This window comes from Paroedura picta, chromosome 2, assembly GCF_049243985.1.
Source record: "Paroedura picta isolate Pp20150507F chromosome 2, Ppicta_v3.0, whole genome shotgun sequence".
NCBI classification, from domain to species: Eukaryota; Metazoa; Chordata; class Lepidosauria; order Squamata; family Gekkonidae; genus Paroedura; species Paroedura picta.
The window spans coordinates 84,852,900-84,876,467 of NC_135370.1; the positions used below are offsets into that span (position 1 = coordinate 84,852,900).

The 23,568-nt window shown below is 41.0% G+C and overlaps 1 protein-coding gene and 1 long non-coding RNA gene across 3 annotated transcripts in view; one reads left to right on the forward strand and one right to left on the reverse strand.

The window, feature by feature from the left end:
- Positions 1–5,148: 5,148 nt before the first annotated feature.
- PNPLA2 (patatin like domain 2, triacylglycerol lipase) overlaps positions 5,149–23,568 on the forward strand; it is a 57,657-nt gene continuing 39,237 nt past the window's right edge. Inside the window, exon 1 of one of the 2 annotated variants that reach the window (XM_077321406.1) lies at positions 5,149–5,596. In XM_077321406.1, coding sequence (XP_077177521.1) covers positions 5,410–5,596 — 187 coding nt within the window. In that variant the 5' untranslated portion in view covers positions 5,149–5,409. The remainder of the gene's footprint in view (positions 5,597–23,568) is intronic. The other variant, XM_077321405.1, reaches the window with a different exon arrangement.
- On the reverse strand, positions 11,242–19,434 carry LOC143829873 (uncharacterized). Its single transcript, XR_013228264.1, has 3 exons — positions 19,418–19,434; positions 19,229–19,306; positions 11,242–12,400 (listed from the first exon to the last, which is right to left on the reverse strand). It is a non-coding gene; the product is annotated as an uncharacterized LOC143829873 (long non-coding RNA).

The window sequence follows — 23,568 nt, forward strand, 5'->3', positions numbered from 1 at the left end:
TAGCAGGGAGGTGGAGGTACACTTGTTAGCAATCCCATGGAAAGTTTTCTACAGAATTGTGCAAACGTACGTGCTGGTCTTTAAAATGTTTTCCCCCTAATAAAGGAAGCAATTTAACCAAGTACTGTAATGTTACTCTTATCCCACATATCTGACTTACTGAACCAGTTCATTGTTAGGGTGCTTCTGACTTCCAGCTACTACAGAAACCTGCATAATTGGTTTGACCACAGAGTTTTGCAATGTAGGAAATAATTAATGTGGTGGTCACAAAATTCTGCCTCCTGGGGGAAAAGATGAGAGAAGCTCTACGTGATCACAAACGCAAAGGGGAAGGGCAAATACTTTGGCCAAACAGCAAATGCAAACATATAATGAACTATGGACTCCTTTGATAGAATGCAGCATAAGAATTGTCTACCCTGTACATTTATTTAACATGCATGTTTGGATCATGTTTTCAAACAGTAAAAAAATTCTCAGCTAAACCGTTTTTCATATACATCAAGCCAGCAATGAATGTTTTTTTTCTATTCAATTAATGTACAGACTCTCAATAGACATTAAGAGAAAAAATTGTTACATAGCTTTGCATTTAGTTCCAGGTATTCTACCCATGAACACTGGTGATGCAGTTACATAACTACTCTGGTCACAATATTAATTTTATTTTTCTATATTACAATTTTATATATTTACCTCTAATCTTCCCTGAGTCTCATGAGATAGGATAGGAAATGTACATATACTAAAATTAGAATAAGAGAGATTAGCATGTAATATTTCAAGAACTCTGGTTGTGAAGTGGCATCTGGAATTAGCCATTGCCCCTTATCCTCTTGTTCCCTTCACAGCTAAGGACATAAAGTGTGTTGCAGTGTGATAAGTTACGCCATGTAATATGACAAATTACAATTTTTTCCATACTTTACATTCCAGCACTGTTGTGTTGTTAAAACGACATACTGGGCAGCAAGAGATCAACCCCAAAGATTTAGTAAAGATTCTATTAAAGTCATCAACAACAAGTTTTTATTAGCACCAACCAAATTAGACAAGGGCAAGCTTTCAAGACCACCAGTTGGATATACAAAAATTTGGTTTAAGAAGAAAAAAGAAAATTCTTAAGCGTATGATTCTAAGCCCTCATTAGGTTTTCAGTGTTCAGCTGAAACCTGGAGGCTCCCAGCATTGCAACACCAAATTCTTATCAAGGAAAGGTAAAAAGTTTGCTCAGCTTCACTCCTAAGGAAAAGGTGGGGAAATGCACAAGAAAGAAACTGGGCTTTTTCTTTGTTTTTAAATTCTCAAGTTTGGGGTTTTCTATGCAATAATCTGCTAATGGCAGGGCACATATAACACAAGTCCTTATTGCAAGATGGCAGCAACTTACCACAATGTAACCAGCAATGATGTGACCAACTTGTATAGCAAATTAAGCCCCATGGCCATTATATACACAATAGAAGAGCACCCAAGGATGCAGAAACTTCTAACTTCTGTGATAGACTCATGTACATGTAAAAGGCAATGGCAACAGTCAAGAGACAGGAAAACTAATTTCACATACACCCATAGCGTCGGGCTTGTTTCTCACAAAACCACACTTCACACCATGTAGGAAGCAGCTTTTGAAACTCAAAGTGAATTTCACAAGTGATTTGTGATCTATTGTCTACTGCTCCAATTAATGACTGTTAATTCACAAATAGCTGAAACTGACTTGTGGAATTACTCAGCATAGTAAAATATTTCAAAATACAAGATTTTTTTCAATATTACTCATGAATGATGAATACCAGCCCACCTCTCCCAGCTCTGCACAGGCTTTGGAAAATTTGTAGCCACTTCTATAAAGGCAATTTCTTCATTTTTATGAAATTGACTTGAATTCACCCCATCAGTCTTTAAGAAACAACACACCTACCCTGCTACTTCAGATCAACCTCCCTAAATCTAACACCTCTGAAAGAAGCTGAAGTGCAGCCTTAAATACAAGTCCTGGATTTTCCTTGAGGGAGTGGCTCAACAGGTTCAAACTTATTATTTCAACTCACTTCAACTCAGTCAATCAGTCATCTAATTATACCAGTTGGAAAAAAGGTGAAGAAATACACCCTATTTATGCAAAACATCCTAAGAACTACAGTTCCAATTATTAATATCATTATGGAAATAATAATAGTTTCAGAACAATGCATGGTATGGTCAGAACAAAGTTTGAGTCCAGTGGCCCCTTTAAGACCAAGAAAGTTTTATTCAAGGCTTAAGATTTTGTTTGCACAGCACATTGTGCACTTACACAAGAGCTTATGCATTGAACAAAACTTTCTTGGTCTTAAAGGGGCCACTGGATTCAAAACATTGTTTTGCTGCTTCAGAGCAATAGGGCTATCAACCTAAATCTATCTTCATGATATAATCAGAAAGAATTCATTTATTTACATTAGTCACCCAAGGCATAAAATAATGGTTTATTTTGTTAGGCCTCATTTTGCATCATTTATTCCTCCCATATAAAAGGTATCCCCTGTGCAAGCAAAGAGTCATGTCTGACCCTTGGGGTGACACCCTCTAGGGTAACGATCCCCAACCTGTAGCCCGCTGACCACATGTGGTCCGTCGGCTAATTGGAGGTGGGCCGCGAAGGACGCCTTTTCCCCCCACCCCCCGGCCCTTTACAACACACTTCGGATGTCATTGTCTCCCATCACTCCCAGATGGGACTATCTCGTTGCAGAGAAACAAGCTCAGGGTTCCCATTGATTTGTCATTGTCATGAGTTAAAATTTCCATGAAAATAAAATGTTCCTTATGTTCATTGTTGTGGCGTGTCTGTATCTTATTTTGAAGGGATGTTTAAACATGACCATAGCGATCAGAGAGCGTTAGGGCAGTGGTTGAGAGTAGAGGAGTAAACTACACCCGCCCCCCACCGGGCCTCAGTAAAATTGTCAAGCGTTGAGTGGTCCCCGGTGATAAAAAGGTTGGGGACCACTGCTCTAGGGTTTTCTTGGCAGACTCAGTACGGGGTGGTTTACCAGTGCCTTCCCCAGTCATTACCGTTTACCCCCCAGCAAGCTGGGTACTCATTTTACCGACCTCGGAAGGATGGAAGGCTGAGTCAACCTTGAGCCAGCTGATGGGATCGAACTCCCAGCCTCATGGTCAGAGCTTCAGATAGCATGTCGGCTGCTTACCACCCTGCACCACAAGAGGCATCCTCCCATATACATCCTCCCTAAATCTGACAGGTACAAATAGATTAGGATCAGTTATTTAAATTCTTTTCAGTTTGGGCATGTGATGGAAACAACATTGGTTGCCCTACTTGATGACACATAATAGTCACCCACATGGGTCAGCAAACTTCTTTTTCTCCTGGATCTTTTAGTGTTATCTTAATAAGATGAACCATGGTACCATAAGTCACTCAAGACAAAAAAGAAATCTAGTATTCTGAAGCAGAAAATGGCTAATCTCCAGGCATTGAGCTCTCATGACCTCCAGCAGTCTTTATTCATTTATTGGTAAATCTGTGAACTTACATTTTCACATCTGCAGACTCCAGCTGCAGTGATAAACTAAGAACATAAACGTGATACGTTTGAAACTTTAAGTAAGCAGGAAAGCTCACTTATGGTTTGCTTTAAAATCTTATTCAAGGGTTGAACTTAAATGAGGGCTAGTCCAGGGCCCAAGGAAAAAATGCAGGCAGGGCTTCCACCATGCCTTTTATCAGCTGTGGGTTTTGTCCACAGAAGCATAACTTCTTTATTTCCTTTCTCCCATTCCAGCCCCAAATAGCCCCTGATATGCTGTTCCTGAGGGACAGTGACTGATAGCATAAGGAGCTAGCTGAAGGGCTGCTACAGCAGGAGGAATTTGGCAAAAATTACCCCACCTCTTCCATCCAAGGATCTTGCCCACAGAATCCAAATCAATACCTTTCCTCCCTATGTGTTTCTTTTAACATTTAATCTGGAGAAAATATTGTGAAACTCAAGTCAGCTCATTACTTTGCCAGTTTTACCTTGTTCTAGGTAAAGGTATTAGGCTAGTGCTGTTTCTTTCACATTTTTTCAGCTGTCAGATGCTAAAAAAACAAGTGTGCAGTGCACAGCTCTCATTTCAGGGCTCACAGCATCTGGAAGTTATCCCTCAACAATCCTTTCCTGCCTTGTGCTTTAATTTGCTGTCCTCTATTTTATGTATCACACAATTGGTATTGCTTCATGCTTAATAACATCTTGCAACTCAAGAGGCCTACCTAGTTCACCCCTCTCCTGCTCTTTCTTGAAGGTTGTTCCATGTGATCATTCCTTCTCCAGTTTATCCACATAAGAAACCTGAGAATGAGTGATTGAGCCAGGTCACCCAGAAAACTCTAGTGGAGTGAGGATTTAAACATCATTCTCTGAGATCCTAGTCTAACCCCTGCACAACACTGGTTCACCTGGTACAGATCTGTAGTTGTGGTCCAGTGGCCAGGAGGTTTTCAGAAGAGCTCTTGGCTTCTCTCAGTGAAAGACATCCAGATAAATATATAGCAGGCCATTTGCTTCCCTTCAGTTACCCAGATTCCCAGCTCTTGCTGTAAGATATGAGAGCATAACTAGTGTGTATAACTAGTGGGGAAATATGGAATATAAGGGCGATACAGACAGCCCGGTTTTGTTTTTGCAGAACAGGAACTCTCCATGATAAAAACACATCTCTAATTTTGCTCCTAACTCGAAACAAACCAACAAACCAACAGCGTCCTACACCAGGGTTCCCGCCCAAGAAAGCGCCCTTATGATTGCATCCATGACCCTGCTCAAAACAAACTTATCTGGGTCGAAAGCCACCATGCAACAACCCCGAGGAAGGCAAGGCCCCGCCCCGCGCGCTGCCCTTTCTGGATGCCGCTTTGGACAGCGTTCCCCCCGCGCGCGTTCTAAGAATCCGCCCCGCCCCCCGGCGCTTGTTTGCGCCCCGCGCCCTCTTCCTCCTTCCCCTGTCCCGCAGGCCCTTCTGGCTCCGCCCTCGGACGGGGCGGTGTCGCCACTGCACGCCAGCCATTAGCCGGAGTCGGCAGCCTGGCTGACGTCAGGGAGGGAGGTGGCCCACCGCAGCGCCGCCCAGGTGCAGGCACGCGCCCAATATAATACTTCCCTTCTGCTTTTTGCCGGCCAAGCGCTGGAAGAGCCGCGCAGCCGGGCCCGGGGGAGGAGCGCTTCTGGAGAACAGCCGCAGGGCCGGCGCGGTGCTGCGAGGAAGAGGAAGGAAGGAAGGAAGGAAGGAAGGAAGGAAGGAAACGCCGCCCCCCCCCATCCCGGCGACCCCCCGAGCGAGGAGGGGCTTCTCTACAGAGTTCTCGAGGCGTGCCCCGACCTCTCGCAGGGCTCGCGCAGCGTCGGGGAGGCGATGTTCCCGCTGGGCTCCACCTGGAATATCTCTTTCGCGGGCTGCGGGTTCCTGGGGGTGTATCACATCGGGGTCGCCAGCTGCCTCCAAGAGCATGCGCCTTTCTTGGTCGCCAACGCCAAGACCATCTATGGCGCCTCGGCCGGAGCTCTGACAGCCACCGCGTTGGTGACCGGCGCCTGTTTAGGTAAGCTCAACCTTTGGCTTTACAGCAGCGCTTCAGATAATGATGCACTTCCCATAGACTAATGGGACTACTGGTTTCCAGAGGAGGAACCCCCTTAGGGTGGAACAGCTCAAGTAAACAGGAGGTCAGCATTTAGCACCCTAACTGCTACTTTGTTAATCTTTAAGGTAGCAGTAGGGCCCTGCTTCATATCTTATGGGTAACTGCTTTTTTAATTGGGACACTTCACACGCCTCCACCCACTGTCCTGGAAAAAGAGCAGCTCTTTGCTGACAGATAGACATAGGGCCCCATAGTGTGTCAGGCTTTTGGCCCATTTAACTCAGTATTATATGTTCAGATGGCGTCTGGGGCCTTCAGGTAAGTCTTAAATGCTTAGCTCTTGTGTGTGTGTCATTAATGTGTGGCTGGTTACCCGTGCATGAGTATTCCTTACACATACCTTTGTGATAAAAAGTGTGTCCTTTATCATAAGTGGGCACCTAATGAATGCTCTGCGTCTTGCCACTGCTTTCTATGAAACAAAATTGTAAAACATTCAGACATAGTGTTTATGATTAATGAAGGTGAGACTTCCTTTTTATCATTAGTTGTTTTATTATCTTTACCCTTGCTTCTGGGGCCTGGAATACAAATAAGACACTGTACCCTCTAAATTAGATTATTGTTTGCATACCCAACATGCACTAAAGGGCACAGAGTCTCAATGTAGAGACCTAATTGTTCTTTTAGAACATTAATATGAAGGGTGTTTCCTGTTAAAAATTGTTCTCTGCATGACTTTTAGGTGTCTTGCAAAGATCTCCATTCTGGTGTTTTAAAATATGATTTGAACTGCAGCATTTGAAATGCTTACTTCCCAGTAATCCTCTTCAACTTTACTGGAACTTAATTCTGACTAAAGAAGAAAACGTGCTGAATCTTTCCTGAATGGGAAGACAAGTCTGGGAACGTTTCTAGTCCCTTTCATTGCAGACAATGATAGACTACCAAGGAAGACTTTGCAAAGGAGGACAATGGCAAACCACTTCTGCTTAATCACATACCTTGAAGAAGAGGTTAGGTGTCACCATAAGCTGGCCATGACTTGATGGTGCACATGCACGGAGTAACAAAAGGGGCTAGTGCCTTCATTTTCAGAAAAATGAAGACTGTGAATTTAGAGAACTTGATACATAGGATGTTATAATACTATTCAATCTCCATTTTAGAAAGCACCACCACCACCCCTCTGGTGGTGGGATAATGGCTGCTGTGAGGGCAGGACCAGGAAAATCCAAACACAGTGGCTATTCAGGTGTTGCTGTTACATTTCCTAAAACTACAGAGCAAAGTACTGAAAATCTTTGGAAACCCCAGGAAGTACATGATTGTTCCACAGTGACATGGGGAACAGAGAAAAAAAGACCACTTCCCAACAAAATCCAACACGGGACAAATAACCTGTGTGAAAATGGCTATAGTTACTGTTAGGAAAACATTAAAAAGTTAATGGAAGATAACCTGGATCTTAACAAAACAAAAAAAAAGATAGGGACCAGTAGCCCAGAACTTTTAAAATACCAAACGCCTTGATTCAAAGTTCACTAGAATTAGTATAGCTTACTCCAAGTTTAGGATCAACACAGAGGAGAAAAATCTAAGCTGCTGCTGATCATGTTTTTGGAAAGCTTGTTTGTTGCTTTTCTTGTTAACACCTGAGTCGAACATGTAGAAAATTGGACTGGTCTTTGTGGAAGTTTTGAGTTTGATGTATTTATTATTTATTAATAAGTGGTTTAGTTACTGCCACTCCCGGACTAGCCAGCTCATTTATAGTAATAAAACAATAAAATAAACATTATTTACAAAAACTACAATAACCCAGTATAGCAGCAACAATATATCCCCCAAGTACTAAGCTTATAATTCCAGTTGTAAAGTTAATTTAGGGAAATCGGAATGGTTGGGCTTAAATATGTCTTTAATGCCAAGGAATGATATTGATAAGATTTGCTCCAGGAATTTGGCTAAAACAGGATCTTGATCCTATTGTGGAATATATTCGCCTAAAACTGTTTGGGGAAATAAAAAAGAAACTAGTGTGGTAAACTAGCATTGCTGAAAATGAATATTTTACTGAAAATTCTGTTTTTATTTATTGTAACATTACTGGTGAAAACCTATATCTTTAAGACCTGATATCAACTATTTAAAGAATTAATTTGATTAGGAAAACGTCTTAGGTGACTGTGAAAGCTTTATAAGATCAGGAGTTATATTAATATAAGGCGGTTAGGATAGCTGAAATGATAGAATGGTATATATGCGATAAAGAAAATAAGTATTTAGAAACTTTTGTTAAAGATGGTTTAAAATGAAAATATCTTATTTGGTATGATGTTAGAAAATTAGCTTGGTATAATCCTGCTATATATTCAGTATTGTCAGTTTAGTTTATGTTAAAGGATAGTTTTAGTCTAGGTTTCTCCCAGATAATGTCTTTAATATTCTTTAATATATAGATACAAGATCTGTAATTTAAGTAATCTCCAAACATGGAAAAATAATAACTTGGATTCTTTAAAGACATTTAGATCAATGTGTGTTTTCATATGAAGAGGTGATGACATACACTGTTAAGAAAATAGGTAGGTTCAATATCTAAAACATCTTTTGAAGTAGTGTTCTCTGTAAATATCAGTGATACCATTGCATTCTTGTGTTCTTGGCTAATTAATATGGTCCATTGAGGTATACTGGAAAATGGGGAAAGGATTTCCAAAGTATGATCACAGGAGAGGAATAGGATTGGCTTTGGGAAAGAGCTACACTACTGTCAACTACTATCAACTAGTCTTAAACAAAACATGCATGAATTGCTTTCCCAATGGTAGCTTCTTGTTGTTGTTAGGTGCGAAGTCGTGTCCGACCCATCACGACCCCATGGACAATGATCCTCCAGGCCTTCCTGTCCTCTACCATTCCCCGGAGTCCATTGGTAGCTAAGACTCCATAAATTCACCCTTCTGTATAGTACAACAGGGGATGAGTTCTAGAGATGTAATAGTTCTTCTGCAAATGTGTTCCATGTTTTCTGGTCTTGTCCTAGGATTCAAACATTTGGATGACTTGAGGTAAATTATGTCAATGAAAACATGGGTGGGGAAATGCCTTTTGAACCAAAATGAACTCTGGTTTTTTTGAGGGATTATGTAAATTCAGATTTGGAATTAGTACAATTTAATTACAGCATCAATAATGGTTATTGTAGGAAATTTGAATAAGTCAGAATCATCAACTATCAGTGTTTGAATTAATAAGATTTGGTTTATTGCACTAGGGGCTAGTAGCAATAACTCCATGGGGCCTGTTTTATTTGCTAATTATTGAATTATTGGATATTAATTTTAATGAAACATATATAAGATATACTTATTTGTCTATTACAATTTCATATAAAAGTGCTGGGGAATTTTGTGTGTTTATATGTATGAGTATATGTCCTGAGTGTATGCTTGTACTAAATTAATAATAAGAGAAAATTTCCCTTCTCATCTCTGAGATGAGAAAAAATTAACCCTGAGCAGCTCAATGGAATGATGCATGTACAAATAGTTTAAGTAAATAAATTTTAGCATTCTGTGTTCTGTACTTCAGAAATTACTCTGCTCATACAAGCAGCTGTCTCACAAGATTAAGGACACTAAAGGAGCATCTGCTTTGGTACTCCTTTGCATAATGTTTGTCTTTGTTATACACACAGTGAATACCAGTCACCCCACATTAGTTCTGCTAGAAGATACAATATGCATGACCAGTTCTCTTATCCTTTTCATTTCAGACAACTTTTTTTTTTGGGGGGGGGGAGTGATGATTAAAACAAATTACAGATTGTCAAAGACTTGGTACCTGCTTGTAGATACTATGAGGATTATTAACATGCTTTTATAGAAGTATTCCATAGAGGCAGTATCAGATATTGCATTCTTGAATAGATTTGTTTTTCCTTTGGGTTGCGAGGGAGATCGGAATTTGGACTCTTTTCTGTGACTATCATAGTTGCATGAGGAACTGGAAATATTTCCCTTGCAAGCATACTTAGTAAGAACTGGGACAACATTAGTTTACCCATCCCATCCTTGCTGTTTAGCTAACACAGTGTTCTGTAGAAGTCTTGAGACTAGTGTGAAATTTTTCCTTCCCTCAGTATGTAGCAAACTGTATGAATGTAATGGAAACACTGCAGTCAATGGAAGAGCATATGCCTTAGGTTCTATTGTCTGTCAAAATAGACAGTACTGACCTAGATGGTCACAGCTTCATATTTTCAACTCCCATAACCTTGAAGTCCACTGCACGTGTGACTGCGTGGATTAGTGCTACCTGCTAGTATAAGGAAGATATGAAAATGTCCAATTTTCAGAATATTATAGCAAATGTCAAGGAATTACATGCATATTAACTTTATCTGGTGTGGAACCTATCTGGTGTGGAAATAACCTTGATACCAACATATTTATATTTCTAGCAGGTGGTTTTATTGATGTTTAGCATAAAAGACCAATGAAAAAAAAATACAACAGGCTCTAGCTCCCCCCCCCCCTCCAACTCAGTCCACTCTGCCAAGGCCTTGCAAAACTACAGCAGGGCTGCTTACGGCAGGGAGGGAAGAACATTAGCTTACCCATCCCATCCTTGCTGTTTAGCTAGGATGTTTAGAACTGTTAGACTGGGTTAACTTTGAAGGTCCTAAAATCAACTCCCCCATGTTTTCATAGAAATCTGCTTGATGAAGGGTGTGAAACAGAAATGCAGGTTATGTAGATTCAGCCAGTCCTCCAACAGCTTCACTGGCTTCCAGTTGAATTCCGGATCACACTTAAGGTTCTGCTTACCACCTTTAAGGCCATACACAATCTGGACCCAGTGTACTTGAGGTATCGCTTCTCTGCCTACACCCCTCAAAGAGCCTTACGCTCTACCACATCCAACTTCCTGGTGATCCCTGGCCACAGGTTGCTTGACCTCAACAAGGGCCTAAGTTTTCTCCATCCTTGCCCCCTCCTGGTGGAACAAGCTCCAAGAGGAGATCAGGGCCTTAGTGGAACTTTGGCAGTTCCTCCACCTGGCATTGGTTGAGGTTAATCTGAACCATCACTTCCCATGCCCCCCCCGAGCATCCCTCCTATGGCAACCACTGCACATCTGCCCAATCCACTGGGCTATCAAGTACATGTTGAGTTAATGTTCTTTGCTATTCTATTGTTCTACTATATTGCTTGCTGTAATCACAATTATTGTCATAAACTGAGTTATCTGTATTGTTTGTTACATGTAAACTGCCCTGAGCCTTTGGGGAACTCAGTATCTAATTAATACATTCAGTAAATTATGTAAACTGGCTCTTAAGTACTGACTAATAGCTTAAAAGCCCTCCTGTGTTTGACAAGGGATACAGTTTGGCTGGCTTTGAATGTCAACTGAGCTATTATTTGCCACTGAATATTTTGGATGCACCTAAATAAAGTTTATATTCTCAAGCCTGCCTGAGGGATTTTCAATTTAAGATGCTTTTCAGTTTATAGAGGTGCATTTATGTGTAATGTGTGAAGTAGAACACTGATCCATGTTATATAAACCTCAAGTGTAGATACACCTGCAGCCAAATCCTAGTGAAGACAGTTGGCCGATCTAGCAGAAGAGTGCTCTTAGTTGGGTAGGAGGTACCAGGTCCTGAGGGCTTTCTTGCAGAAGTTGTAATAGCCAATTTGGTCACTGGGAGCTTTTATTCATTCAGTTTATTTTCAGTCCATTGACCAGCAAATTCCAACAACTGGATTAAATTACATCATCCACATTTAAACAAATTGCTTGTGTCAAATCAGAACAAATAAAAATTAAATCACTGTGGTATAGATACATTGATTAAAATTAATGTCTGTCAGTAATAATGAATAATAAGGTTCCAATAAAAGATATGGTAACAGCAAACATGAGTTAATAAAATTACATTATTAAAAGAGCTTTGCATTTACAAATTGCACTGAGACAGCTTCTTCACTTCCATTGCCCTCTTAATAGTGGTTTCTTAAGAGCTGTGTATGGGCGGTGGTTTCTGGACAGTCTTCAAGGCCATCCCTGCATAGAATGCATTATGCTAGTCCTAGTCTGAGGTTCATCTATGCAAAAATCACAGTGGCAGTAACGTATTCTAACACTGAGATTCACTAGTGAATCTGCCTAAATTGGTAAAAAGCATTTCTAATAACAACTTTTTTGGAGGTTCTGGAAACAATTCTTGATTAATAATTAAAAAAAAAACTTCAAGGGTTGTTCTTTCAAAGAGAGTCTAACCTTGATAACATGAACTTTCCCAGTGACTGGGAAAGGTAATGTAAGAATATCATCCCACCAGCTGACCCCAATATTTTCTTCTTCCCCCAAGGCATGAGATAAAGGGGGTGCATTCAGCATGGGGAAATAGGTGGGAGTGGGCTTAGATTACATGCTGCTGTATTTTTCTTAAGGGGTGGTGATTTTATGTTTTATTGTAGGGTTTTAAGTATTGTAACCCACCATGAGCCAGCTAGTCTGGGAATGGCAGGTAATAAATTGAAATAAATAAGTAAATTAAAAAAAAAACAGTAGTCCCCTAATATTTCTGTGCTCCAGAAAGGACCAGAAACACTACACAACCCTGTTTCCTGGTTCTTCAAGACACTGCAGAAGTATGCCATAGTATCAAAAGCTATTCCTCAGTGAAAGTAATCATCCAGAGCAGCCAAAATAATTTCAGTTCCAAAATTAAGGGCCATTCAGCATCTGTAAAATAAAGTGAAAGGCTTACCTTTTGCAGTTGCCATATATTTGGCATTTTGCACGACATGGCCAACATCCAGCATCCCAGCAGTAAACTGGCAGCTACATCCTCCATTTTAAAGTTAAAGTTAGGGAATCCAAAAAGTGAATTCCCCAAACTATCCAGCGTGAGCAAGAGGAGAGCAGCCAGGAAGCCGCATGGCAAGGAAATGTGCGGAGCCGAAGCAGCACTATCTCCGCCTCCAGCACCCGTCCTCGCACCTGCCTTCTACCAGGGAGGGGGATTTTCTTTTTTAAGCAAACTACCTGTAGCAACAAATACACATTAAATTGCCTAGGCAAAGGGGAAAAAAGATTTTACCCACCAGTTGACACACTAAGCATGCCTTTCTAACCCCCCTCCCCGCAAATCGGGAACAAGATTGCTTCAAGGCTAATGATTCCAAAAGGGGTGGCATTAAAAATTGGATGCATAGGTGTATAAAGTGAGAAGTTTTACTTAAAAAAAATTAGCTTGCATCATGGGCCCTTTAAAACAGGGAGAAAGGTGATTGGTTGTCTGGCTTGATTGACAGGTGGAGGAGAGTCATAAGTATAGTGCGTTCCTCTCCGCCACCATGTCAAGCCTGCGTGCAGAGTGCCCAGAAGCGCGAGAAGGCGGCAGAGGGAAAAGAGTTGGGAGGTGAGGAATGGCCAGAGGCACGTTATTTAATGTTACGCCATGGTGCTGGCATAACACCAATTTTTCAATGTGTAGAAATGCCCTAAGTCTCAAACACAATAAAAAAAACTTGACATCCAAAACTGCTGGAGTTGGCCTTCATCCTGTTTGAAAAAGATGGGGTTGAAGTCAGTCTGCAATTGATCAGATCATTTGGCTCCATTGGCAGGTTTTTAAAGATATGAATATCCAGGAGGGAAAACTACAAGTGAAAAATCAAAATATAAAAACTGTGGGCAGAGCTGAAACCAGGGTGCTGTGATGTCAAATCGCTGCATCTTCTCAAGCTGTCAAAAGTTTGGTGTATGAGGGCAGCACTCAGAAGACATATTGTTATTTTAACTACTTCTAACAGGTTGTAGCTTGAATTAAACCCATCCAACACTGCAGAGAAGGATGATGTATGTTACCAACCGGTTATTCTCTTCTGAGCAAACTGGAAAGGGCAGGCTATAAAAATAAAATTATTATTCTAACATATAGAGTTATCTGTCTATGCAACTTTATCCCAGGATAAAATTTACGGAATGGCTATAATCTTTAGTTCCATTTATCCTTCAGCATTCCTTTTAAAAATTAACACTTTATAGACTTGGGCCTAGAACAGTGCTGGCTACCCAAAGAGATAGAGAAAAACAAAGGCTATTACACTTTTGGCTTTACAAGTGGATATAAATATCTGGCTTCTTTCACCATGGCATGGGTGCTAATAGTCTTTCTAGCTGTTATTTTGCAATCTTAGCTCAACGGCTGAGATTGTTCCTTTTATTTATGGCTCTTCCCAATATATATTGTAATCCAAGAGTCTCCAAAGTGGTGCCTGTGGACACCATGGCTTCTGCAAAGTGTTTTCAGAAAATGGGTGGGGCCAGGTGGAGCCTTTGCCCTGTAAGGCTTCTGATTCGCTGTGCAGCAGCTGCCACAGCAACATAAAAATCTTTACTGTGTGTCGGAAGGTAAACTGGGAACCTTTTTAATGGCTGGCTCCATCTCCTGTGGCAGCCGTTTTACAGCAGCCATATTGTGATTGTGCCTGCCATGCTGGGCTAGAATTCCAGAGGTGCTTACAGGCTTTAAAAAGGTTGGCGACCCTGTTGTGACATCTCATAAACCTGAGAGATGATTCAGTAGCTCATGGCTTTTCCATTAGCTGCCAAATGCTTATAAATTTTTTGGACATATAGCTAGCTCTTAGTCTTGTTGATGATGCAACGTATTTAGAACAATGTTGTATTCTCAGGGCATTTCATATACACTAATTTACAAATCTATTCAACGACCTGTAAAGTAGGTCAGGGTCTGTTTTCAGATTAATTTTATAACAATATTTTTAGGACGTGCCCAGTGCAAGAACATGTGACCCACATTTCACGAAGGGAATCCATACAAGGTAGGTTAAATACACACATATATGCACACATGCCTCTGGCCTCTGACCTGCACAATGCACATATGCATGTACCTAGTAATCCATTTGCAATGGGTTCTATAATATACTAGTAGATTTGAAGAACTTCCCAAAGTTGTTTTGGGGGCATAACATGAGATTGCTATTATGGTGGATAACATGTACCAACTCCAGGGCCTCATCAAAGAAAGAGCAAACTATTGTTTTAGAATTAGAAATGGTCATCAGCAAGAAGTTATTTAAGGGGATCTCTCTTGGCTTTTGAAATGTCCTAATCGTTGCAGTCAACAAAACTCTTAAAGCACATAAGGACACTTTCAGCAGCAAGAACTCATGCACACATTTTTTGTGCTCTCTGTTGGAAAAGGTTGCCTCTTTGGTATGATAAAGATGTTTAACATTCCACAGGCATTTGCTTAAGAGGATACACTATGTTTTATTGGTGTCTTCCGTAAGACCTTTTGTTCCAGCCTTGATCCAGGACTAAGTTCTGGCTACTTGATGACCATGTCTCTGTCATCAGGTGATAAGGCAGCAAGCTTCCATGTGACTTCAAGAAAGGACACTGCTCAACAGGAGATCCTCCTGTAAGGGTGATATCAGCAGTGCTTTTTGTTCCGGTTACCTAAGGCTAATGCTCTGTTATCAGCCCTCAGTGTGAAAGGAACATGCTTGGCATTACTAACCATCAAGGTTCTTTTTTAAAGGCTTTTTTCGGAGGGTGCAGGGTACTGTCCATACATGTTCAGCTGAAAATGTATGTCTTCATGTGTGCCCCTCTGACGTATTTTCATTCAGCAAGTGGCAACACAGTTGAAGTGGAATTCTACTAATAGCAATTAAAACAAACAATGCCCATTTTTTAAATATTGGAGGGCTCCACATCTGATCAAAACTATCTGTGGTATTTAGGAGTGGTGGAAGCTTTCCAGTCTCATAGATAGTTTGAGGCCTCACGGTCTGATTGTCATTTTTCATGCCAGAATTGGGGCAGCTAGACAAAAGGATAACTTGGGAACAGAATCAAACTACCTATCTAGCATATTCTTACTTAACATATTCAGTTCTGGCCAATGTTGTTATGTCTCATTGACTTGGGAATGGCTTTTTAATTCTACATAACCCCATATATCTAGTTGTTTGATCCTCATTTTCTGGCTGTACAGCCAGAGGAATATTTTGTCATGTACTGTCATGGAGAAAGGACAGGTGATTAGAGTTAGGATAGAGGCACAGAGGTTATGGCTTTTCCTCTCCCAAAAGGTACACAGTGGCAGATAAGCCTACAGGGGATAAATGAAAATATACCATTTGATAATCCAAAGAAAGCAAGAAGACGCTCCTGCCAATATAAGAACACCTGTGCCAAGTCTGCATGTGAGAATGTTAATTGCCTCTAGAACAGAGACATTTTAAAATTCTGGTTGAAGGGGGTGGGTGGGTGAGAGGTGCAGTTTCTGAAAATCTTAATCCCAGTTGGAAAGGAAGAAATAGATTTCCATTGAGACCAATGGAAATGACTGAAGGATTGATTCATAATTCAACTGCCTTGAATCCAGAACTGGTATCCAGCACAAGTCTGAATCAAAGCCCCTGCCCCACTTGCCTCACCCACCCAATAAAACGCTTCTACATTGAGCCAGGAAGATGCCAGAAAAGCTATCTGCTGAAAGTTCCTCATAGTGCAAAGCAAGTAGCATAGACTGCTTGCCTAATAGCTTCATACATAAGTTACAGTCAGTTACCTCTGATATAGTTATTAATGTTAATATTAATATTGTTGTAGTTATTTACATGTTATGGAAAAACTAAGTTTTGTGTATTGTTTCTTACGTTCTGTGTAAACCGCCCTAAGCCTCTGGGGAGGGCAGTATATAAATACAATAAATAAATAAATGCAGTAAGTAAATAAATAAAATAAATAAGCTGTTCAACTTAACTGAATGACTATCACTACGTTCCTAGATTGAACTTCCTCTTATTAACTTTACATTTATTACATGCAGATCTGTCTCATTACTGCAATATATGTTTCCTCATTTGACTTCTAAAATATTTAAGATTTATTTACATGGCATTTGGCTTAAGGCAAATGGCAGTGGGTGGGTTGTCTAATGGATGCCTTAGATAGTTACATATGACTGGAACTTGTGATTCATTCTTATATAAAATATATGTGGTGATGTTTCTATTCCTATTGACTTTGGAAAGAATGACCCATAGATGCTGGTATGAAGTACTGAATAGGTGAACTAGGTACTTATGTCACATCTCCTACTTTTGATATTGCAAGTAAAATCCAGCACTATTGTATTTTTTGCTGGGGCAAAGTCTTCTGGTAGGTCACGTTATCATTCCCCCTCCTTTTGTAACATATAGCAATGGTCATTAACTATTTATTTATATACAAATCATTGGAAATATAAAATCATTGGGAACAAGTTGAAGAGAGTAGCGGTTGGGGGGGGGCAGTTGCCTAAAATAGTAATAAAGGGCCTAAAAAAATCTCTAGCAAGTGAATTCCATAATACTCTAGCCACCCATGAAAATGCTCTGATCTTAGTACAGGATGACCTCCATAGTAACATTGTAAGAGAGAATATAATTGCACCAAGAGCAGATATATACCCTATATATCCATATTAGACTTAACTCTCAGTCAGTACAAGCCTATAGAAAACAGAGGTCTATATCTTCAGGCTATTGACAAAACCAAGCCCTCAAACATCTTCTCTTCTAGTGGCATCTTGTCATTCAGTGTGTACAAGAGGAGACTGAGACCTGCAGAACAATTCCCAGGTGAAAGCAGCTGTCTCCCAGTGTCTCATTCTGAATTTGAGCCATGAGATTAGAGCACAACCACTTCAAAGGCAGGACACCATAAATTACAGTTATTGAAACCATGAGAAAGACTTAAGAATTACCCTGTCCTGAGTCTCTCTCTCCCTCTGGATATAAGTTGTCTGCCAGCGTGACCAAAGCAGTTTCTGCCTCAAACTTTGGGTAGAGGTGAGTTGAAGCCATTTCATCCAAGAGAATGAAGAGATTCCTTTGTTTGCTCTGTTGGCTAAGCATGGGAAGCTGGCTGGTAGTTTGCCTAAGGATATGAGGCCTCTTTCAAAAACCCTTTTTGATCCACTTATGATTAAAGGTAAAGGTAAAGGTATCCCCTGTGCCAGCACAGAGTCACGTCTGACCCTTGGGGTGACGCCCTCCAGCGTTTTCATGGCAGACTCAATACGGGGTGGTTTGCCAGTGCCTTCCCCAATCATTACCGTTTACCCCATTTACCTGGGTACTCATTTTACCGACCTCGGAAGGATGGAAGGCTGAGTCAACCTTGAGCCGGCTGTTGGGATTGAACTTCCAGCCTCATGGGCAGAGCTTCAGACAGCATTTCTGCCGCTTACCACTCTGCGCCACAAGAGGCCCTTACTTATGATTAGTCCTCCCTATAAATGTTACTCAAATTTGTTAACAGCCTTTCTCAACAATCTTGTGAAAGCCATGACAGACAGGGCCGAGCAAAGTACATGGCAGGGCAAATGGCAATGTGAACCACTTTATCCACATGGTTCATTATTAAGTACTCAAACGCATCTAATAAAATCAGACCAGAAGAAGCTGTGGATGGATTGGGGGGGGGGCTGGGTCTATGCAAATAATAAAAGCAGTCATGGATTCTCTGGTTGTTTACAGTTCTAGAACTCCCTCAGAAGCACAGTAGCCTGAATCTAATCACATTCCTTTTTTTTGGGGGGGGAATACCCCTTTTTTGGGGGGGAATACCAATGGCAGGGGCTGGGGTATTGATGCTTTATATTGCCTTAAGTAGTTCATATGAATACAATCTAAGCACTTGTTGGAGTATTACATACTTCTGGAGAAACAGAATTTTGTAAGCTTTGCACAGAAATGATGAAACAAGGGCATGAGAAGATGGTTTGGAAAGGGCAACTGTCGGTGTAAAGCCTAGAATGTTCCGCTGCATGTGTTTTATTAATTAGCATAGTTGATTTAGAAGACAAGATTTTGTGTTGCTGGAGTGTATTTTATGTTCTAAACACCTTAAGAACCTTAGGGGAGGGGATATATAAATGCAACAAATAAATAAATAAATTAATTTGTTAACCGTGTGTAGAATTTCTGTGCCTGCCAGGTGGGGTATTACCCTCCCCCCCAATCTTAAGCATTTTTTCTTGTCACAGGTTCCCTGGTACTTGTGTCTAGGAACAGTGTTTACAGTACATCACGTAATAGAAGGTTGTTCCTAGCTTTCCAGGAAAGTATAATAATCAAACAAAGGAGATGGTCACATGATCACAGAAGAGAGCACTTGCTGCCAATAGTCTGCTAATCTCTTTTTTCAGACCCTGTAGGTACGGATTGTGGGCCTGAGGAACAAAGCCTGTTGTTACTGTATTTGAGGTTCTATAAGTACTTACATATTCCTTAGTAGCAGGAAAATCAGCCTAATATGAGAAATCAGATCTCTGAGCATAGAAGCAGAGAACACTGACCCTGTCTTGGTGCAGTAAGGAACCAAGCTGCACCTGGGTTTGGTCTCAGTAACTCCCTGAGTAACTTATATATAATAAAGCAAAAGAAGGTTTTATTGAAGAAATTCAAAAAAGGTGTAAAAACAAGGAATATAGTTCAATGGCAGTAAAATGCAAAAAAAGCAAGAAAGCTGATTAACTACCTTTCACTGGAGTCCTAACACAGTGCAATTGGTTTTCCAAGTATGGAGTCCTGAAGCATAATATAAGTATCTTCTTTGCTGCAAGGGAGAAGAAAGGTAAAAAAGGTAACACTTCTATTCAAGCCATAAGTGCCTGACCTCCTCAAGCAATCACCAATCCAGAGTGAGAGTGAGGTCCCCCTCCCATACCATATTCACAGCTGAACTGTGTGAGCTAATTAGCAGGATGGCCTGAGTGGATGGCCCTGATGTATAACCACCAGTGTGAGGGTGATTAACACCTGCAGGGAATCAGAGAGCAGTGGAATTAGCTGGGATAAACTAGAAAATTTGTTTGTGATAACTTCTGTCTTGAGACATGGTATAGTGGTCAGTGGTAGAATCCCACATTTGAATCTCCACTGTCCCATGGAATCTTGGACCAGTCACATTTCAGGTTGCCCTACCTCACAGGTTGTTGCAAAGATAAAATGGAAGAGAGAAGAATAATGTAAGCTGTTTTGAGTCATCATCAGGAAGACAGGCCAAATATAAAAGAATTCCTGAGGAATTCAGATGCATTGTTGAGATTTTGCTACCTTCTGCAGGAGGAGACTTCTCAGCAACTCCCTGTAACATAGTCAAAAGTTCATAATATTCTACCTAAGCATTTATTTAATTTATTTTTGGATTTATACCCTGTCTCTCTTGACAAATGCTGCCTCAAGGCAACATCATCTGTTTGTTGTTACCCACCTTGAGCCAACTGGGAAGGGTAGTTGTTATTATCTCAGGATAATTCTGGAGAGGTAGCTAGGTTAGACTGTCTCAGCAAAATAAAACAGAAATCCAGTACCTCCTGAAAGACTTAATACAATTTTTTTATTCTGATATATATGTTTTCACAAATGAGCTTATACACATTTTCAAACATCTCCAAGAATGTTGTGACTAAGTGCTGCAGGAGTTGTCAGTAGGAGAACTACTGTTTGGATAGGCATTTTACAGTTGTTGTTGTTGTTGTTATCTGCAAAGTCGTGTCCGACCCATCGCGACCCCATGGACAATGATCCTCCAGGCCTTCCTGTCCTCTACCATTCCCCGGAGTCCATTTAAGTTTGCACCTACTGCTTCAGTGACTCCATCCATCCACCTCATTCTCTGTCGTCCCCTTCTTCTTTTGCCCTCGATCTCTCCCAGCATTAGGCTCTTCTCCAGGGAGTCCTTCCTTCTCATGAGGTGGCCAAAATATTTGAGTTTCATCTTCAGGATCTGGCCTTCTAAAGAGCAGTCAGGGCTGATCTCCTCTAGGACTGACTGGTTTGTTCGCCTTGCAGTCCAAGGGACTCGCAAGAGTCTTCTCCAGCACCAGAGTTCAAAAGCCTCAATTCTTTGACGCTCGGCCTTCCTTATGGTCCAACTTTCGCAGCCATACATTGCAACTGGGAAGACCATAGCCTTGACTAAACGCACTTTTGTTGGCAGGGTGATGTCTCTGCTTTTTAGGATGCTGTCTAGATTTGCCATAGCTTTCCTCCCCAGGAGCAAGCGTCTTTTAATTTCTTTGCTGCAGTCCCCATCTGCAGTGATCTTGGAGCCCAGGAAAATAAAATCTGTCACTATCTCCATTTCTTCCCCTTCTATTTGCCAGGAATTGAGAGGGCCGGATGCCATGATCTTTGTTTTCTTGATGTTGAGTTTCAAGCCAACTTTGGCACTCTCCTCCTTCACCCGCATCAACAGGCTCTTTAGTTCCTCTTCACTTTCTGCCATTAGAGTGGTATCATCTGCATATCTGAGGTTGTTGATATTTCTCCCTGCAGTTACAGTTAGTCAGGTGAAATAACTCATAAAGAAGAAAGAGGAAGTCTTAGCCACAGGCATAGGTCTGCATGTGATGCTCCATGTGCATGGGCCTTGTTGCCAAGGGTAAGTAGAGTTACATAGAACCCATAACAAGATAAATAGAGTCCATTAGCACCTTTAAGATCAACAAAGATTTATTCAAGGCATGAACCCAGTTGTAATAACTAGACAGGTGCTAGTATCAAGTTGCAGCACTCTTTATTAGTTTCCCAAGCAAACAGCTCTGAAGGCAATTGAAAGATGCAAGTTCATTCCCATCCAAGAGTCCGTAAACCAAACAAGAACAGGTCTTATTTGCCGGCAAGCATCAGCATATAGCTTTGTTGCATCCACACACCCCTCTGCGTCCCTCAAGATGTTTTATAGCTAAATGTCAGCTGCTCTGACCTTATCCTGTAACTCATCCCCACTAGCCATAAGGTGAGTGATTCTCTTTTTAACCTACAGCTCTGATCTAAACCTGTGTCATTGCTTCTGTAATGGAGCAGGTGATCCTGGTGGGCTAGAAACAGGCAGCTGGCTTTCATTTGCTATATCAGAGCTGAGGAGTGGAGGTGACTGTGTAAGTTCTTAGCTATAAATCTTGACTTGCTTGTGTATCCTTCTTTTGTTTGTTGACTTCTGCTGCTTCTGGTCTGGCTGTGCTGGCCCCTTCTCTGAGGAGTCCTCACTACTGCTGAGTGATGCACGATGCCAGATTTGTGACTATCACAGGTCATCAGGGCTTCTCCAATTAATTTTTTATTGCAATGACACAGATGAGTTGAATCATGCACATGTCTCTGAGCTATTATACTTTGCCGCTAATTAAGTTGGGAGTGACCTATAGTTATCATGCCTGTGATTATTCTTTTCAGTTGGTTGTTTGGCTTGTGGGTGAAGGTGTGTCTAGCTTTTTACCCTGTATGCATTTCTGCGGATTAAGTATGGTATGTTGTAGAGTGATTTATAGAGAGGTAGGGGTAGATGGGTGGTCTTGCTTTCATAAAGATGCTTTTGTTTTTTAGCTCAAACTGCCCCCAAATAATTCTACGCCTCTTTTTAGAAAGGAGTATATGTGTGTATTTAGCCACATTCAGAAGTTTGTATGGAGTTGATAAGCCAGTGTGTGTTCAACTCCAGGCATAATAAATTCTGCCGCAAGCTGAATGCTGTGACCTTTGTAAATGACAGAAGTGTGCATGCTTTCTTGCTTTTCATGCTTCTGGTGGGGGGAGAGAACTTCTCTCAAGCACCAAAAGCATCCACTAGATATATTATTCAGTCACTCTTGCTTTGAGACTTCAAGTATTGTGCCTACCTTTGTCACTAAGCATGAGTTTGATTTCATATGGACTGGAATCCTGAGTCTTTAAAAAAGAAAAAACCTCTGCTTTTATGAAACTGACATCTGTGGCCACAATTGCATGTTGTTTTTTCTACATCCCTTTAGAATTGTAGCACATGCATAGCCCTGTTTGCATGGACTGCTGGCTGAAGGAGCAGAATAAAAATGAGATTGGTAGTGCTTGTTTGTGAACAAAGTGAACTCAGGTTGCACAACTTCTCCCACAGAGCCTGATGTGAGGAAAGCAAAAAAAACATCTGTTGGGAGCCCGTTGATGGGAAAGTTCCACTTCTATCACCAGGTATTGCCCAAGAGGATGTGGCATGCCAACAGCAAACCACAGATATAAATGGACAAGCCAAGTGTTTGGACGGCACAGTTCTGCTGGTGAATTATAATACTTTGGGGGGAGATGTTACTGGAATAACTTCTGACTTCATCGCTGGCAATTTGCCTTGAGCAACACAACTGTAATCGGACAAAGGTAAACTATAAACCCTTAGGTTTTATACATGCGCATGATATGTCAGAGCAAAGAGGACAAAGTAACAGATTGTAGGGGATGAAATCTGATGTGCAAAGCAAATTAGTAGAGCTGCTCATTATGGTGGCTTAAAAGGGTACTTCATTGGAAGCACAGTTTGAAAGTTTGTGAAGGACTTTCTTAGTGGTAGAAATACCCGCTAGGGTCTAAACTTACTAGGCAGTTTTCCATCTTTTGAGGTGTGGAGTCTAGGAAAGCTAAAAGTAATTTTCATGTTCAAGAATATCTTTGAGCTTGCATATATTTTAAATCTCACTTTGTAAACCAGTGTGATGTAGTGGTTAAAGAGCAGTGGACACTAATCTGGAGAGCAGGGTTTGATTCTCTACTCTTCCACATGCAGCCTTTTGTTCTTGCAGAGTAGTTCTCCTAGAGCTCTCCCAGCCCCACCTGCCTCACATGATGCTTGGTGTGCAGAGGAGAAGGGAATGGTGGGAGGAATGGTATTTGTAAACTGCTTTGGGACTCCTTTGGGCAGCAAAAAGTGGAGTATAAAAATCCAGCTCTCTTTTTCTTGCTTCGTATGGGTAATGCCCTGCCCTTTTTATTTGCTATAATCAGCTAGCTGGCATACACAGTCATTTAGGGAGTGTGGAATTTAAACATAGCAAACATGTCAAGAAT